The 19862-nt window shown below is 34.7% G+C and overlaps 1 protein-coding gene across 9 annotated transcripts; it reads left to right on the forward strand.

The window, feature by feature from the left end:
* The first annotated feature begins 1951 nt into the window (after nucleotides 1–1951).
* LOC112015845 (COP1-interactive protein 1) lies at nucleotides 1952–9859 on the forward strand. 9 transcript variants are annotated; one of them, XM_065770943.1, is made up of 4 exons: nucleotides 1952–2162; nucleotides 2693–2805; nucleotides 5305–5422; nucleotides 5622–9859. In XM_065770943.1, the coding sequence occupies exons 3-4, from the start codon at nucleotides 5329–5331 to the stop codon at nucleotides 9656–9658; spliced, it is 4131 nt and encodes a 1376-aa protein (XP_065627015.1). In that variant the 5' UTR covers nucleotides 1952–2162; nucleotides 2693–2805; nucleotides 5305–5328; the 3' UTR covers nucleotides 9659–9859. The 9 variants fall into 9 exon arrangements, with proteins under 9 accessions (XP_065627015.1, XP_065627014.1, XP_065627017.1 ...); XM_065770942.1 differs by having other exon boundaries at nucleotides 2693–2800; XM_065770945.1 differs by having other exon boundaries at nucleotides 2731–2805.
* The last annotated feature ends 10003 nt before the right edge of the window (nucleotides 9860–19862 follow it).

Genomic DNA, 19862 nt, shown 5'->3' on the forward strand with positions numbered 1-19862 from the left:
GTGCTCATTTCTCTCATATTAATGGTGATCCCATTAATTAAATTCATGGTGGAGTTTTTAAAATCTTATATGTCTATTTTAAAATAAATAAATTGAATTTTATAATTATTTATTTAAATAATTTTTAATAGTTGTGAGAACAAGGATTTGAATCCAATACATCTTCATTGGAAACATCAAAATGTGTCAATTTAGTTACAAAACTCTTAACATAGATGATGACATGGAAAATAGATGAATTCTTTATTTAGAGTTACCTTAAAATATTTATTTGAATATGTTATTTTATAATTGCAAAAGAGAGTATTTAAACCCTAGACATATTTACTCTTTAGAACATCAAAATGTGCCAATTAAATCACAAAACTATTAAGATAAATGATGATATGAAAAAAAAAAAAAAAGATGAATAATAAGTTATGAAATATACTATGGAGTTACCTTAAAAGCAATGTACATAATAACAATAATAACATAATTGAGTAATTATTAGGTATTTTTAGAGTACAGTGCCATGGTACTTCATTTTTTAATATATATTCCACTAAATAAATTCAAGAATGAGCAACACATTATCGTGTTTTGGGAGCACCCAATAATTTGTTTTTAAAAGGCTTATTAAATATTGAACAAAGTTGGGCTACAAACTTAATTATAGCCAAAGGCTACAATTCCTACTAAAAAAATGAATATAGCTACATATTTTTAAAAGGACAAATTTTAGATATAAAATTAGTTATAGCCTAAAACTACAAAATTACTAAATATCTTTTTATTAGAGGTGAATTTTGACAAATCCACAATTTGATTACATCTTCTTCTTATATTCCATGTGTATAAAAAAAATTTAGAAAATTAAAGATTAATAGTTATGTCATCAATAAATTGTTTAAATTACAAGTTTTTGTAATTTAAAATTATGCATAAAATATAGATTTATAGATTATATAGTAAATAATATCCAATTGACACAAAATTTGATATGTGTATTAAGAGTGTAAAAAACATGTAATTCAATGGTTAGATTTTCAAAATATGAAGTAATGTTTATTTTATTAAATAAGGTTGCAGCATTAAACTACAACCAATTTTGTAGCTAACTTTGTCCTTTTTAAAATTTAACTGCCAAATTATGTGTTCTTTATGTTCTTAACGCACATAACAAATTTCCTGCCAGTAAGATATTATTTACTTTTCAATATATAAACTTATTTTTTATGTATAATTTTAGACTACAAAAGCTCAAAATTGAAATATTTGATTGATAATATAGTTATCGATCTCTAATTTTTTTGAAATTTTGCAAGTGTGAAAGATATAAGAATAAAATATAATTTAATAGTAAATTTGTCAAAATTTACATCCAATAAAAATATAGTGGGTGGAGTTGTAGCCTTAGGTTATAACCAAGTTTATTACTAAACTTTGTCCTTAATTATTATAGTATAAATATAGAGCATTTGCATTAGCTCATGTGAATGTTTCTGTCTATTTTAGTATGAAAATCTACTTTTTCTATTTTACACACTCATTTTTCTAAACATTCAATATCAAATATTTATTTTACACTACATTTCATTAAAAATGTCAATTTTTATTAATTTTTTCCTATTTATTCAGACACAACAGCCACCGATCACTTTTTTTCTTCATTTTTGAAATATGTAAAAAAAAAAAAATACTAAATGCAAAATAGATATTACCTGTGTACGTTAGCTTAACAACATGTATTTTTAGTTTCATACACAACTTGTCAACTTCGCATTACTTGATGCGAGTAAAATTTGGGTTTAGTCAGTTAAAATGCGGTAATTTTTCTATTATACATGCACTTGCGCGAGTACTCTACGGGGTGAATGGCACAACCGCTATAAACCTATAAACAGAGGGGCAAAAGACGAAAAAGAAGCTCCAAAGATTCCAGCTTCTGAAATTTGAAGCTAGAAACGCTGTACCAGTCACTTTGTGCGCTCAAATCCAAACAAAACCCAAACCCGTTTTTATTACAATTCATTTTCTTTATAAAATCCATTTCCATTAACATCTCTCTCTCATAGTCCCATTGGAGAGAGCTTCCTTCTCTCTCTCTCTCTCTCTCTCTCTCTCTCCGTTTTCTCTGTATCTTTGATCGTCTCTCTGAGGATATTCTCTCTCACTTTCAGGTAATCTTATGCTTCTCTTTTGATTTTTGTTTATTATTCTAATTATTTTTGAACTCAAAAAAGTTCTCGATCTCTGAGTTGAACTCTTGGTGAAGAACTCCACCAACTAACAGTCTTTGTAACTTCAATTACAGAGAAAATTGAGAAATTCTTTTTCTTTTTCTTTTGCTTTGTGTTGTTGTTTTTTTGAATAATTTGATTAGATCAAAGTTCTTGTACGGTAAAATTTTGATTTCTCGAGCTTCAATATGCATGCGCTTTGTGTTTTTTCTTTGAATCTTTGGTTACTGATCAAGTTCTCGGTTACGATATAATAAAATCTTGCATATAATCTAAATTTAAATCTGATTTCATGTTAAGGAACTGTATTGAGATTAAGAACATGAATATTTTCATTTTGTTTGTTTGTTCAAGTTATAGTCAACCTCGTGATTATATTTAAATCTGTTCTACAATCTCAAAATTTTGATTGCGATTTAAATATATATTTTTGATTTTATTTTGATTTATTTATTTATCGATCTTTGCAGCTTGGGTGAAAATTGAAAATTTTGAGTTTTGTGAACAGAGAAACTTGCAGAAGAAGGGTGAAAGGGAAAGTGAGTAGAAAAGGAAAAGAAAAAAAAAAATTGTGGCAGGTAAGGTAATTTTGTTGCTGTTTTTGGCTTATTTGTAGAAGGTTGAATTGCTTAATAATGGTTTATTATTTTCAGTTTTTATCGCGCGGCTTCAAATGTGGAAATTATTAGTTACTTTTTTTTATTAATAGAAGATACTTTTTTTTTTTGAGAAAAAATAAAATAGAAGATACTATTAGTTACTTAGAGATATAAGGATACAAAATTAGCCAAATTTTAATTTGAATAATTCTATTTTTACATGTATCGATCACACTTCTTATCCGGCAAAACTTGGGTCTAGTATGCTAGATCCGTTATAATTGTGACACATGGTAGAAATTGGACACATGTTAATATCATGATGGTCTAGTACATTGGAGCATCAGATCCAAGCAGCTAAGTCCAACAGTTAAAATCATGTCATATCAGCGGTGGCAGTGGCGGAAAATTCCTTTTTTTTTTTTTTTTTTTTTTTTTGGCAGCGGCAAAAAATTTTATGTGTTTATTGTTTATAGATTAGTGATAATTATCTTTGTCTTTAAAAGGCAAATCTAATAATAAAGTAACAGCTCACCTTTTGCTGAAAGAAATAGCTGTCTTTTCTATATCCCAAATTTGGCTTCTGAGGCAATCCTTAGAATTGCTGACGTGGCACCAGATTAGTGCAGCTGTTTAAACTTGGTATTAAAGACGTTATGCTGTTCTGGATTGACATGTTATTTTATTTAAATATAGCTATTATTATTGAAATTGTATATATTTATAAAAAATAATAGTAATTGGTGGTTGGTTGCTATGATTCGAAAATCATAAAATTTGACTTGACCAAAATAAAAACTGGCCCTACTGAATGAATTTTGACGTACGGTAGTATTGAAAGGAGAAGATGGGTGTCTCTATTTTGCTTGGTTTTGAATTGAAAGTCATAAACTCATAATGCTACTTTTTTGGGTTCAGTTGGTTCTTGTTTCTACACCAATTGCTGTGATAGGTAGTCCTTGTATCGCAAGTATCATTAAATGATGAGGAATTTAAGTTGTGGACTAGTTTAACGGCTACAGTTTCCATCCAAGATTCATGGGCCCCTGTATTTATTGAACCTTTAATTTTCAGCGTCTGAAATTAAGATTAGGTTCCAAATGGCTTTTGGCTGTATTGGTCCATCCTTTTACACATTTATAAATCCATATTTGTTAAATCTTAAATCTTCAGCAGCTGAGACCTAAGATGACTGAATTGATGTTAGTTTTAGCCACACCTTAAACCCAAAAAGAAAAGGGGTTGTCTTGACGTTGATATTTCATTATAAGAAAAATATCAACTGGTTTTGAGGTGGTAGATTAGCATTGAGCCCCAAAGAGCAAGATCTCTAGTTTTGAATTTGAGGCAGCAGGTTGCACCATAATTTGAAAATAAGAACACCTGGAATAAAGTAATTTGTATCCCAGTTTCAAATCAAGATCTAGGTATGCGAGCACATTCTAAAACAGCATGTTTTAACTTTTAACTCATTGACCTGTTTGCAGATATCATTGCAAGTGGTATCGTGAGAATGAAATTCTTATGTAGGTCTCTGATGTTGTGTGTCTTGGCCCTCAATTTGGCCTTTTTGATTAAAATTAAAATTATGTTTGTAATTTTGTTACTTGAGAAGTGCTCCAATCATGTTTGTGATAAAAGAATTCCATAGATACAACAATTGTCTAATGATATGGAGTTATACTATCAATTGAGGATTTGCTTTTGCCATAAGGAGCTACTCTCTGAACAACTTACAAGTGAATAAATAGTGTAGCTACCATAGGGTTTTGTGTATTCCAAATTTAAAATCTTTATAACAATTCATAGTTCAATGAATATTTCACTGCCTGTGGACACAATACGCATAGTTGTTGTAGGAAAATCATGCCTAGTGAACACAATGGCAGAGTATGATAGCAGTATTTGATATTCTTGTTTTGAAAATTTGGATAGGATCTCATATAAATTGCTTCCTCCTGAATCAAACCTATATTTTGTGTTAATTCACTAAAAATGGTCCATCTTACTATCCAGTTTCTGTTTGTAAGCTGACACTTATCCTATGATAACAGTATTAGAAATCTAGTTTTGAAAATTAGAATTATAAATTGCTTCCTATAGAATCAAACCTTTATTTTGCATTAATTCACTATTAATGGTTCATCTTGTTATCCAGTTTCTGTTTGCATGCTGACCTTTATCTTACTGATGATAACATTATTAGATATTCTTGTTTTGAAATTTTAAATAGGATCTCATATTAATTGCTTCCTCTAGAATCAAACCTTTATTTTGTGTTAATTCATTATTAATGGTCCATCTTGATATCTAGTTGTTTGTAAGATGATTTTTTATCTTACTGATGACTATTTATACCTGCTCCAATTTAATATTGTAAATTAGCAGCTAGGATATATTAGCATGTTGAAAGCATTATGCTTTAAATGTTAATATTTTCTCTTCCTGTTTTCTTAGATTTTGAGTGATGCCTACTTGCTCAGGGAATTTGAAATTCTGAAGAAGAGATGGCAAAACATCGGTTGAGGAATTCTATAAGGTCCATTTTTGGGAGTCATATTGATTCAGAAAATGATGAACAGCTGAAAGGAGATAAAATAGGTGATTTTCTTTATCAAGATAATGTTAATCCATACATCTATTTTAGATGTGGAAGAGTATTTTGTGCAGTGAAATTTAATGGCAACAATTTGCTTAAGATCAATGTTAAATTATGATTACATGTTTTGCCTTAGCATCTTATTGTTGGCCTTCCCCTTATTAACATTGATTGATAATCAAACATAACCTGACTATGCAGAAATTGAGGGCAAAGTGAAAAAGATCTTGAAGCTTATCAAAGATGAAGATCTTGAAGAAAAAGATGGTACCCCAGAAGAAAACTCCAAAAAGGAACCACTTGCTAAACTAATTGAGGATTTCCACCAACAGTATCAATCACTCTATGCACGATATGATCATCTAACGGGAGAGCTAAGGAAAAAAATTAATGGGAAACAAGGAAAGGAGGACAATTCTTCGTCTAGCTCAGACTCAGATTCAGATTATTCCTCGAAGGACAAAGGCAAGAATGGACAAGTGGAAAGAGAAGTTCAGAAAATTAGAGATGACATTAAAACAGAACTTGAAGCAGCACTTCTAGAAGTTGCTGACCTGAAGAGGAAGTTGACGGCTACAAGTGAAGAAAAGGAAGCTCTAAATATAGAATATCTTGCTGCTTTGAGCAAGATACAAGAAGCAGACAAATTCATTGAAGATATGAAGACTGAAGCTCAAAAGTTAGACAGTGAAAAATCGAATCTTTTGGTTGAGAATAGTGAACTGAATAAAAAACTTGGGACTGCTAGTAAGATAGAAGAAGAACTGAATAGAGAGAAAGATAATTTGATCGTAGAGAAAGAGACTGCCATCAGAAGGATTGAAGAAGGAGAGAACATTACAAAAGGCTTAAGAACCATGGCTGATCAGCTGAAAGATGAAAAGGTAAATCTAGAGCAAGAACTAGAAGCCGTTAGAGGGGAAATATCAAATATGAAGCAGCAGCTAGAATCTGCAGAGCAGCAAGGGTCAGATTTAAGCCACAATCTGAAAGCTTCCATGGAAGAGAATGAATCTTTAAGCTTGAAATTTTCAGAAGTCTCAAATCAGATTCAGCAGGCGCAGATCACAATAGAAGAACTTAGGGCTGAATCAAATCAGTTAAAGGAGGAATTGGGTCAGAGGGAGAAGGAACTTTCAAATTTCAAGGATATGCATGAGGTGCATGAGAATGAGTCATCTGCTCGAGTAAATGGATTAGAGGCACAAGTAAGAAGCCTGCAAGTGGAGCTGAAGTCGTTGCAAAACCAGAAACAAGATATTGAAGTACAGATTGAGATTAAAGAAACAGAATTTAGCAATATAAAGCAGCAGCTGGAATCTTCTGAACAGCAAATTTCAGACTTAAGCCACACTCTGAAAGCCACTGGGGAAGAGAATAAATCTCTAACCTTGAAGGTTTCAGAGCTTTCAAATGAGGTTCAGCAGGCACAAAACATGATACAGGAACTCATGGCTGAATCAAGTCAGTTAAAGGATAATTTGGGTGAGAGGGAAAGGGAATTTTCAACTCTTTCTGAGAGGCATGGGGTGCATAAAGATGAGTCTTCAGCTCAAATAAAGAGATTAGAGGGGCAAGTTACAGAACTTGAACTGGAGCTGGAATCGTTGCAAGACCAGAGAAGAGAGATGGAAAAGAAGATAGAAAGTAAAGCAGCTGAAGCAAAACAATTGGGAGAGGATAATATAGAACTGCAATCCCGAATTTCAGAACTTGAAAAGATGTCAAAGGAGAGGGAAGATGCGGTTTCTGCTCTCACGAAGAAAATTGAAGAAAATGAGGGTGAATCCTTGTCTAGAATAGCAGAATTGACAGCACAGATCAACAATCTGCTAGTGGACTTAGATTCTTTGCGCACTCAGAAAGTTCAATTGGAAGATCAGATTGTGTGTAAAAGTGGTGAAGCATCATCTCAAGTCAAGAGCTTAATGGATCAGGTCAATGTATTGCAGCAGGAACTGGGGACCCTAAATTGCGATAAAAGTGAACTGGAAGTGGAGCTGAAGTCATTGCAAAACCAGAAACGAGATATTGAAGTACAGATTGAGATTAAAGAAACAGAATTTAGCAATATAAAGCAGCAGCTGGAATCTTCTGAACAGCAAATTTCAGACTTAAGCCACACTCTGAAAGCCACTGGGGAAGAGAATAAATCTCTAACCTTGAAGGTTTCAGAGCTTTCAAATGAGATTCAGCAGGCACAAAACATGATACAGGAACTCATGGCTGAATCAAGTCAGTTAAAGGATAATTTGGGTGAGAGGGAAAGGGAATTTTCAACTCTTTCTGAGAGGCACGGGGTGCATAAGGATGAGTCTTCAGCTCAAATAAAGAGATTAGAGGGGCAAGTTACAGAACTTGAACTGGAGCTGGAATCGTTGCAAGACCAGAGAAGAGAGATGGAAAAGAAGATAGAAAGTAAAGCAGCTGAAGCAAAACAACTGGGAGAGGATAATATAGAACTGCAATCCCAAATTTCAGAACTTGAAAAGATGTCAAAGGAGAGGGAAGATGCGGTTTCTGCTCTCACGAAGAAAATTGGAGAAAATGAGAGTGAATACTTGTCTAGAATAGCAGAATTGACATCACAGATCAACAATCTGCTAGTGGACTTAGATTCTTTGCGCACTCAGAAAGTTCAATTGGAAGATCAGATTGTGTGTAAAAGTGGTGAAGCATCATCTCAAGTCAAGAGCTTAATGGATCAGGTCAATGCATTGCAGCAGGAACTGGGAACCCTAAATCGTGATAAAAGTGAACTGGAAATGCAACATGAGAAAAAAATTCAAGAAAATTCGGAGTACCTGGTTCAGATAGAAAATCTGAAAGAGGAGATTTTGAGCAAGGATATGGAGCAACAGAAAATTTCACAAGAGAGAGAAAGCTTAACAGCGCAAGTGAAGGATCTTGAATTGGAGGTGATCTCTATATGCAACCAGAAAAGTGAACTTGAAAAGCAGGTAAGTGCTAAAGTCCTTGAGAATGGTCAATTGATAGAAGAGAAGGTAGGGCTAGAGGACAAAATTTTTGAACTGGAGAAAACATTAACTGATAGAGGGGTTGAGTTCTCTACTCTCCACGAGAAACTAACAAGTGGAGAGAGCAACACTTCTGCTCAAATAACAGCCCTGGAGTCAAAGATTAACAGTCTACAACAGGAGTTCAATTCCTTGCAGACTCAGAAAAATGAGATGGAGTTGCAGTTCAAGAAAGAGAAACAGGAACTTTCAGAAAGCCTGACCCAACTGGAGAATCACAAGGTTGACTTAACAAGCAGCATCACAGATCATCAGATAATTCTGAAAGAACAAGAAGATGCATACAAGAAGCTAAATGAGGAATACAAACAGCTTGAAGTTCAGCTTCAGGAATGCAAGGTAAATCTCGAAGTTGCAGAGAAGAAGGTTGAAGAAACAGAAAAGGAAATCCATAAAAACATGGGATCCAAGGATGAGAAGGTAGCAGAGTTGGAACAACTTGTTGAAGACATTAGAAGAGATCTTGAAGAAAAAGAAGAGGAACACAGTACTTTGGTAGATAATGTGCGCACAATTGAAGTTAAGCTCCGCCTGTCAAACCAGAAGCTCCGGGTCACTGAACAATTACTAACTGAGAAGGAAGAAGCTTTCAGAATTACGGAATTGAAATTCCAGCAAGAACAGAGAGTGCTTGAAGACAGAATCACTAGATTGTCTGGAATAATTGCTGCTAACAATGAAGCTCATCAAAGGATGATAACAGATATCTCAGAGGGTGTAAACAGTACCTTGACAGGAATGGAAATAGTGATCCAGAAATTTGAAGACGACTACAAAAATTATGAGAATTGCATCTTGGAAATGTCAAATGAACTTCACATTTCCAAGAACTGGGTCATAGAGACAAATAAGGAGAAAAAACAACTAATGAAGGAGGTGGAGCATCTTGTGGTGCAGCTGAAAGATAATAAAGATAAGGAATTAGCACTAAGAGAAAGGGTCGAGAAGCTAGAAGTGAAGGCAAGCAAGGAAGAAGCAGAGAATGAGAAGCTGAGTAAAGCAGTAAACCAACTTGAGAAGATGGTAGCGGAATTAGGAAAGACAGTGAAAGAAAAGGATGATGGTATGTTGGGTCTTGGAGAGGAGAAGAGGGAGGCCATAAGGCAGCTATGTTTGTGGATTGATTATCAACGTAGTCGCTATGATTATCTAAAGGAAATGCTCTCAAAGGTGGCTGCTAGAGGCCAGAGAGCAAGCTAAGTAACTGTTCATTCTACATTGCTGTGTATGTCCATTTTAGTTTCGCACCATGATTGTTTTTATTGATTTTTAATTTTTTTTTTCGTTCTTGGACAAGGCAGGCCACTGTGTTGATAAAACATTTTAGGTGATGCTTGAAACATAATTAGTCAGCACATTATACAAAGTTTGGATGCCAACTTAGCTTTCCTTATTTTATAATCTAGCCTTTTCAGACCTTTGCTCCCTATTCAACTGACTACAACTTGAGGTAATGAAACTTGGAATTATATTGAATCCAAGAACGGCTCATATAGGCAGTGTTAAAAACCGTAGGGGCTTTTTGCTTGGAGAGGTGGTAACGGGGTAGAGTGTGTGTGACCCTAGGTGACTTCCCCGAGAACAAGAATCATTCAACATGATAGTAAACTTGCTAGCATCTTTAGAACACTTAAAAACCCCTTCAGAACAATTTATACATAATTTTATATAATGAAAAATACAATTTACATCCTATAAGTTTGTTGAATTATCATTGTAGTCCACTAAGTTTAAATTGTCATTTTAGTCTTTTTGCTGACGTTGTTTCACATTTGTAAAATTATAAAATTATTAAAAACGGCATTATTTTAAGAGAAGTAGCAAGGTTTTTTTTTCAAATGGTTATGGACCGAATGACTAAAATAATACACTGTAAAATTACCAAACTAAAATGATAAAATTTAAAATTAGTAGACTAAAATGACAATTCATCAAACTAATAGGGTGTAAATTCATCAAATGGTATTTTTACCGCTTATTTTACATGTAACTTTCTTGGATCGAGGATACCTCAAAACTTAGTTTTTGCTTAATTGCTAACAAATAATTTTGGGTTTGCCACACACCATCTTTGATGAAAGATACTGATGATTCCTTGCATTCTTTAATAACATGTTGCCCATACCCCAATGCCTTTTAAACAACCATGGGCATTTGACCGTATCCAAGTTTGCATAGAGCTGCAACTACATTTTAAATTTGGATTATTGATATATATTTGATCTCCTTTTTTGCATTATCATTTTATGCTCTGTGATGATGAAAACTTAAAGAACTAATTACTATTATAAGAAGTAATTAATAGTAATAACAAATAATTATGACACTAATAAATTTTATTATTATTATTAAACCATAAGAGTGAAAGAATATCCTTATTTTTGTGAACATTTAATTATCACTAAGATGGTTATGATTTAACCACTTATAATTATTTTTAAAAACCAAATATTAGAATGTTAGGTTCTTGTAATGGAATCTTATGGGAATGTGACTTACAAACCAATGACTCTGTAATCTTATATCTTATTGTGGGGATAAATGAGCCGAGTAAGAGTATTGGGCCGTGGGCCATACCTGAGGATGTAAGGGAGCTCAAGGATGGTCGAACAATAAGATAAGTGTGTGGGACAATGGGTCAAGGACAAGGACAAGTAATAACAAACAAATGGTGTCTCCCGAGGATCTAAACTTCCTCGAGAAGTGTTGAGCAAGGTTGGAGCCTGGTCGTCTAAAGAATACCGTGCAAGAGACTACCATACTTCTAAGGATAAGTTTCAGATAAAGGAGTCCACAATAAACCAAGAAATATCTAAGAAGAAGGTTGCTACCACCACATTAAATATTCTGCACCCAACAAACTGGCCGCATTTAAGTGGAAATGATCACTGAATCGTTGTCTAATATCAAGGATGTTGATGCCAAGAAATTTGTCTAGAAGAATATTGTTACCCAATTTGGGATTCCCCATACTCTTATCTTGGATAGTAAGCTTCAATTTGACAGCAATGTCTTCTGGAGGTTTTGTTGTAATCTTGGCATTAAGAATAGATACTCAACCCCAACATATCTGCAAAGGAATGGGTAGAATGAAGCAATTAATAAGGTTATAGTTAGTGGGCTCAAGAAAAAGTTAGATGAAGCAAAAGGTAGATGGGTTGAAGAGCTCCCACATGTTCTTTGTACATATCAGATAACTCATCGCCATTCAACTGGGGAAACACCATTTTCCATGACATGTGGCTCTGAGGTCGTGATCCCTTTGAAGACTAGGTTTCCAACGTTAAGGACAAGTCTGTTCACTCTTGACAATAATAATCAATTACTACAGAAGAGCTTGGATTTAATCGAGGAACGAAGAGAAGTGACCATGATCTAGTTGGCACATTATCAGCAAAAGCTCAAGTAGGGGTATGATATAGGAGTGAAGGTCAAACCATTAGCACCGGAGGATTTGGTGTTGAGAAGGGTGGTGGAAACTGTAAAGAACCCATTCTAGGGAAAACTAGGACCTAACTGGGAGGGGTCATACCGCTTCACTTCGGTGGCCAGGATAGGAGCTTATTTTTTGGAAGATTTAGATGAAAATGTTGTACCACATCCGTGGATTATAAATAACATTCGAAAATACTATTATTAATGAAAGACAATCTTGCCGTCTTTTATCTTGATTATTATTGCCTATGTTCTTTCTTATTTTTCTAAGTATTAAACAGAATATCGGTCTGCTTGGTTCCTCAGATCACACACCTGGGATTAATTAATACCTCTTATTTGTCTAAGTACTAAACAAAACCTCGGTCATGCTTGGTTCCTCGAACCACATGCCTTGGATAAATTAATACCTCTTATTTTTCAAAGTATTAAACAAAATCTCGATCATGCCTAATTTCTCAAGCCACATATTATGGGTAAATTAATACCTCTTATTTGTCTAAGTATTAAACAGAGCCTCGATTATGCCTGGTTCTTCTGACCACATACCATGGGTAAATTAATACCTCTTATTTGTCTAAGTATTAAAGAAAACTTCGATCATGCCTGGTTCTTCGTATCACATACCTTGGGTAAATTAATACCTCTGATTTGTCTATGTATTAAACAAAACCTCAGTCATGCCTGGTCTCTCTGACCATATACCTTGGGTAAATTAATACCTCTTATTTTTCTAAGTATAAAACAGAACTTCGGTCATGCCTAGTTCCTCAGACCACATATCTTGAGTAAATTAATACCTCTTATTTTTCTAAGTATTAAATAGCACCTCAGTCATGCCTAGTTCCTCGAACCACATACCTTGAGTAAATTAATACCTCTTATTTTTCTAAGTATTAAATAGCACCTCAGTCATGCCTAGTTCCTCGGACCACATACCTTGAGTAAATTAATACCTCTTATTTTTCTAAGTATTAAACAAAATCTTGGTCATGTCTGGTTCCTTAGACCGCATACCTTGGGTAAATTAGTACCTCTTATTTGTCTAAGTATTAAACAGAATCTCAGTTATGCTTGGTTCTTCAGACCACATACCTTGGGTAAATTAATACTTCTTATTTTTCTAAATATAAAACAAAACCTCGGTTATGTCTGGTTCCTCAGACCACATACCTTGGGTAAATTAATACTTCTTATTTTTCTAAATATAAAACAGAATCTCGATCATGCCTATTTTCTCAAACCACATACCTTGGGTAAATTAATACCTCTTATTTGTCTAAGTATTAAATAGAATTTTGGTCATGCCTGGTTCCTCTGACCACATACCTTGGAAAAATTAATACCTCTTATTTTTATAAGTATTAAACAAAACCTAGGTCATGCCTAGTTCTTCGAACCACATACCTTGGGTAAATTAATACCTCTTATTTTTCTAAGTATCAAACAGAATCTCGGTCATGCCTGGTTCCTCAAACCACATACCTTGGGTAAATTAAGGGTTTGTTTGGATACCGTTTATTGCTGAAAACTGAAAAATGAAAACACTATAGCAAAATAATTTTAGCTATTGTATTTTAGATACTATAGCCATGGGTCCCACTATGTGTAAAAAGCAAACACACAAACGCAGATTTAAACGCAATCTAAACATACGCTAATACCTCTTATTTTTCTAAATATTAAACAGAACATCAATCATACTTGGTTCCTCGAACCATATATCTTGGGTAAATTAATACCTCTTATTTTTCTAAGTATTAAACAGAATCTCAGTCATGCCTAGTTCCTCGGATCACATACCTTGAGTAAATTAATATTTCTTATTTTTCTAAGTATTAAACAGAACTTCGGTCATGCTTGGTTCCTCTGACCACATACTTTAGGTAAATTAATACCTCTTATTTTTTAAGTATTAAACAAAACATCAGTCATGCCTAATTCCTCGGACCTTGGGTAAATTAATACCTATTATTTTTCTAAGTATTAAACAAGAATCTCGGTCATGCCTAGTTCTTCGAATCACGTACCTTGGATTAATTAATGCTTTTTATTTATTCAAGTATTCAATAAAATCTCGACCTTGCATGGCTCATCGGATTAGGCACATTAGACACATTAGTACTGTTCACTTACTAAAGTGTTAGCTTGTCAGTTGCTTGAATTGTGTAAGTATATTGGAACAGTGTTATGCTAGTTTTCTTTAATCTTTGGGATTTGCAATGTTGTTTCATGCCTGAATGCTTAACCATATTTAGTAGTAAACAGTCAGTAGTAAAAGTTGTACATAAGTGGTAGGTAATTAGAGAAAACTAAAATTTTTCATTAAATTATGCCTTGATAAGGTAGAAGAAGTACATGTTAAAAAAAAAAAAACATAAAGAGCAAAACAAATACAAGCCGAAGCAACAATGTCATATCTATTAGCTAATGGTTGGGGGTTGGCCTTAGTTGCTGACTGAGAAGAAGGTTCAGGCACTTTGTCCTTGGCTGCCTCCTTTTCCTTGGAAGCCTCTTTGGTTGCTAGTGGAGGCTTAGAATGTTCAGCCTTGTTTGCCTATTTTTCCTTGGCCTTTATGTTTTCCTTACCAGGCTCCTTGGAGGGCCCTGAGGTGGCTTTAAGGGTACCAGAATCAGCAAGCTTAGCAATGTCAGGCGCTTTTGGAGTAGTAGTTGCCTGGAAGTTGGGCTGGGTTGTTATGCGCAATGCTAGAGGGTAGAAGATATTTTCTATCTTTCTCAGGTCCAAAGAAGCACTTACCCCGGCTAGGTTCAATGCCTCGGTCCATACCTGAAGGTAGTGACCTCAACAAACTCCTGTGACTTGGGCTCTTAGAATGTCTTCAGTCTCTTTAACCCTGATATCATAGCCATTTTGCTCAGCCCAAGCAGTAGCCTCCTCCTTCTTTTCCAGCTCTTTTTTCTGAGCTTTTGTTTGCTCCCTAGCAGTTGCTAGTTGCTCCTCAGCCTTACACAGCTGCTGACGCTGGTCCTCAACTTCTTTTTCAACATCAGCTAGAGTGACTTCTGCGCTTTTCCTTTCCCTATTTGCCTCAGTTAGTTTAGTGTTGAACTCTTTAATTCTCTTCTCGGCCATAGCCAAGGTCTTAATGACAGATATGCGATGAGCCTCCTCGACCTTTAGCTGGGCATGGCCATTGTCCACCCATTCTTCAGCGATATTTGTCGTCTTGATCGCCTAAAAAATAATAATAATAACAACAATGTAAAGACTAGAAAAGTAAGCTAAACGCTTCAAGTGAAAAAGGTAATGATAGTAAGTAAATAACTTTTGCAAGCTAATGAACTAAGGTATTTACCATAGCTAGGCCCCTTTTTAGAGTTCGGAAAACTTCATGCTTCTTCAGGGTCCTCAAGTCAGCCATGTCTTGAGGCAAAAGTCTAGGTTGTTCCAGGACATCAACAATGTGGCCCGCTTTCCCTTTTTGAAAATCCCTAATGGATGAATCCAAAGGGAATGGGGCTCCATCCAGCTCAAGCATAGAATTCCAGACTGGAATCCTAGGGCGATGATTAGCAACTTTGTCTACACCTGAGCCTTCTGGCGTGTTCTTCCTTTGTGCCCCTTTAGCGACCTTTACTCCTCTCTAGGGCTCAAGATCCTTAGGGGCAATTTCACCTTCCTCGGATGCTTCTGTCCCTTCCTTCTCCCTTTTTCTTTTCTTTTCTAGTTGTTCAGAATGGGAGGTATGAGTAAAGAGGGGAGTGGGAAGTCGAGTCTGAACAGCTACCTCGAGGGTATATGCTCCTACATGTGATTCCAAGAGCTCAAGAAGGCCGTGTTCTTTTTATGTTGGAGCACCATGGCTTCTAGAACGTTGGATGGCTCTTGGCTGCTGCTCACTTAAGCAGAAGGCAAATGTGTGAAAGTGGCACCTGGAGATTCTATAGGAAGCGGATGATCCAAGACTTCAAAATCTTCTTCAGAGTTTAGAACTTCAATTACTCTGACTATTCGTTCTTCAGGAGCTGAATGAGAGGAGGTTGCTTCTTCCTTGGTAACGCGTTGGGTAGGTAAATCAACTTGGTGGGTACCTTCGGGTGGAGGGCTAGTAAGGAACCCAGGTACTGCGATGTTGATTTGTTGCAGTCGGGGATCCTTTGCCTTAAGGATTGAAAACTGGTTGAGATGGGCTTATATCTGAGGATGTCGTGAGCGGCGTGCAGTTATCCGTCCGTATGGAGAAAGATCTCGGATTGGAGTATCTTGGTGAGATCGGGTTCGTTCACAAAGTTGAGATTGGGGGCTGCGAAATTCTTATCTGCAGAAATCCAAAAAACAAAAGTATAATTAGAAAAGGGACTTTTTAAAAAGAATATATCACCGAACTATAAGAAAAGAGAGAAGAGATTATGAAATTAAATTGTTTGCTGTAAAAAAAAAAAAAAGGGTACTTAAACCTAAAACACCCCACCTGGTTGCCCCTCTCGTGTTGGACAAACATGAGATAAGCCTGACTTCAGGGACCCTAGTTTTTAGGTAGTACCCCATACTCTTAAGGTGGTGCCAATTATACACCCAGTTGACGTCATGATGGGTGAGGTTAACCCCCCCCCCCCCCTTTTCTCTCTCTCTCTCTCTCTCTCTCTCTCTCTCTCTCTCAATGAGTCTCAGTATCTCTCTTGCCCTCTCTTTATGTCCGTTGCTTTCTCGCTCTCTTTACTTCTCCAAATAACTATTTGGAAGGGTGCCTCTCTCTTGCCCTCTCTTTATGTCCGTTGCTTTCTCGCTCTCTTTACTTCTCCAAATAACTATTTGGAAGGGTGCCTCAAATTGTCTTTGTTCATCAATTTTAGTAAAATCCATGAAAGTAATTTCCTAGAATTCCAAAATATCATTATCGTTGTCTTAGAGTTAGAGAAATATTCTAGATTACTTTTTTTTTTTTTTGGTGTCAATAATGAAATTAAAGGGTAAATGGGTCAGAGAATGTTTCATCATTCTACATCAAAAAAATATCCTTACGCGAACATGAGAAATTAAATTAAAAGAATATAGAATGTGATTCATGATCTCACACAACTTTTGAGCTCAACGGGTTTTCATGAAACCTATAAGCCTTTAATAAATGCTTAAATGCTTGCCAAAGATGCTTTAGATTTGGTATGATTTTTGAGAACTAAATATAAAGAAACCAATACAATAATCTTTGATATGCGAGAGAAACAATTTTCGATATGATTTATGGTGATGGTAAGGATCACAAAAACCCCAAGATTTTCTTAGCCTAAATTATGATTAGGCGGTGCTTGATGCCAACGATGACGGTAGGGAGAAGATGTATGTTTAAGCCAATTAACCTAGCATGTACAGGCTTCAAAAGTTAGGTGTGAGCCCATAATTTAAATTCAATTAAGTTAGGCTAGCACTTTGATAATATTATGTAAAAGTCCAATGTTCAATAAAAGTTTAATTATTTATTTTTAGTCATTTTTATTTTTATTTTTGTACTATTTAATAATTAATTTGTGTATTATGTGGCTGTAATTTTAATAACCAATTAAATTTGGTATTTACCCACATTCAGTGCAACCTTAAGTCTAGATTAAACAATTAAATTTGGTTCCATTATTTTTTAGTTACCTTAGATATTATCAACATTACATTGGATAGTATGAATGTCATATATGATTGTAACTATGTCATATATATATATATATATATATTTAGAAAGGTAACTATGTCATATATGATTGTATAGATACATCATTTGATGGTCCTCTTAATATTTTCATTCAAATTGGACGATACTCACGTCACATTAGATAGTACAAATATGAAATATCACATTTGAGGGTTCTTTTATATTATTGGTCACATTCAATGGTACCAACAGCACATTGAATAATAATTATTTATTATATACGTCACATTTGATGGTTCTCTTTTAATATAAGGACTAGATTTAGACCCCTAAGCCACTAGAAATGGATGATGGCCCAATAAGCCCAAAAAAAAATATTTGTTAAAGAGTGAATTTTACAAGTAAAGACTTAGCAAATCAAGTATGAGCCACAATAGATTGGATTCGTGCTAGANTAGATATTGGTATGATTTTTGAGAACTAAATATAAAGAAACCAATACAATAATCTTTGATATGCGAGAGAAACAATTTTCGATATGATTTATGGTGATGGTAAGGATCACAAAAACCCCAAGATTTTCTTAGCCTAAATTATGATTAGGCGTGCTTGATGCCAACGATGACGGTAGGGAGAAGATGTATGTTTAAGCCAATTAACCTAGCATGTACAGGCTTCAATAAGTTAGGTGTGAGCCCATAATTTAAATTCAATTAAGTTAGGCTAGCACTTTGATAATATTATGTAAAAGTCCAATGTTCAATAAAAGTTTAATTATTTATTTTTAGTCATTTTTATTTTATTTTTGTACTATTTAATAATTAATTTGTGTATTATGTGGCTGTAATTTTAATAACCAATTAAATTTGGTATTTACCCACATTCAGTGCAACCTTAAGTCTAGATTAAACAATTAAATTTGGTTCCATTATTTTTTAGTTACCTTAGATATTATCAACATTACATTGGATAGTATGAATGTCATATATGATTGTAACTATGTCATATATATATATATATATATTTAGAAAGGTAACTATGTCATATATGATTGTATAGATACATCATTTGATGGTCCTCTTAATATTTTCATTCAAATTGGACGATACTCACGTCACATTAGATAGTACAAATATGAAATATCACATTTGAGGGTTCTTTTATATTATTGGTCACATTCAATGGTACCAACAGCACATTGAATAATAATTATTTATTATATACGTCACATTTGATGGTTCTCTTTTAATATAAGGACTAGATTTAGACCCCTAAGCCACTAGAAATGGATGATGGCCCAATAAGCCCAAAAAAAAATATTTGTTAAAGAGTGAATTTTACAAGTAAAGACTTAGCAAATCAAGTATGGGCCACAATAGATTGGATTCGTGCTAGAAAGATAAGCAAACAAAATTCAAAGGGAATAACACTCCTCAATCAAGTCCAAGGATGAAGTGTTATTATATTCACTCAAGTTTATCTAAGTATAAGGTGTTCTATTCTTTTTCTCCTTTTCTTTCTAGATTACATGCCCCATTTTTCACGAGGGCCATTTCCTTATATAGTCCTATTCTTTTCAATCCTAACCTTCCACTTGTTGATCATGTAGGCAATCTTTTGGATACTTGTCCCATTAAAAACCTTTTGCAAGCTTCGTGAGTAGCTGTGAGCTGAGATATCCTTACTTAGGGCTCATTTCCACATAAATGTAGCCAATTGGTTAGGTGTAAAACATTTAATGTGATGGTAGCAGCATTCTTCTTAGATTTTTCTTGGTTTACCGTGGACTTCTTTATCTGAAGCTTATCCTTAGAAGTATGGTAACCTCTTGCATGGTATTCTCTAGGCGACTGGGCTCTAACCTTCCACAACGCTTCCCGAGGAAGTTTGGATCCTCGGGAGACACCATTTGTTCATTATTACATGTCCTTGTCCTTGACCCATTGTCCCACACACTTATCTTACTGTTCGACCATCCTCGGGCTCCTTACATCCTTGGTATAGCTCACGGCCCAATACTCCTACTCGGCTTATTTATCCCCACAATAACCCTCAAAACTTCATTTTTTTTCTCTTTGAGGAAAGTGGGGTTTTGATTTTGGTTTCAAACTTCACACACTTAGTGAACATTCCCACGTGGTAACGTCTTTACACCTGCTCTGTACATGCTTCTGCCGCTTTGGCATCTGTGATGCCCCATTAATTGCTTCACACTGTGCTCTGCCCCCCACATTCTACAGTGAGATGAGAATCTTGCGGTAGAGATTTTCCATGGAAATTCGAGCAGGAACTTTCCTGCCAATCTTCTCTTCCTATTTAAAGTGTATGGGAAACATGAATTCTCCATTTCTTTGAATCTCCAA

This window comes from Quercus suber, unplaced genomic scaffold (genome assembly GCF_002906115.3).
Source record: "Quercus suber isolate HL8 unplaced genomic scaffold, Cork oak 2.0 scaffold_38, whole genome shotgun sequence".
Classification (NCBI taxonomy): domain Eukaryota; kingdom Viridiplantae; phylum Streptophyta; class Magnoliopsida; order Fagales; family Fagaceae; genus Quercus; species Quercus suber.

Bases quoted from the DNA above. Each gene is read 5' to 3' on its own strand.
- LOC112015845 (XM_065770943.1), top strand. From the start codon at position 5,329: ATGGCAAAACATCGGTTGAGGAATTCTATAAGGTCCATTTTTGGGAGT. The intron at 5,423-5,621 runs GTGATTTTCTTT...CTGACTATGCAG, and splicing joins GCTGAAAGGAGATAAAATAG to AAATTGAGGGCAAAGTGAAA.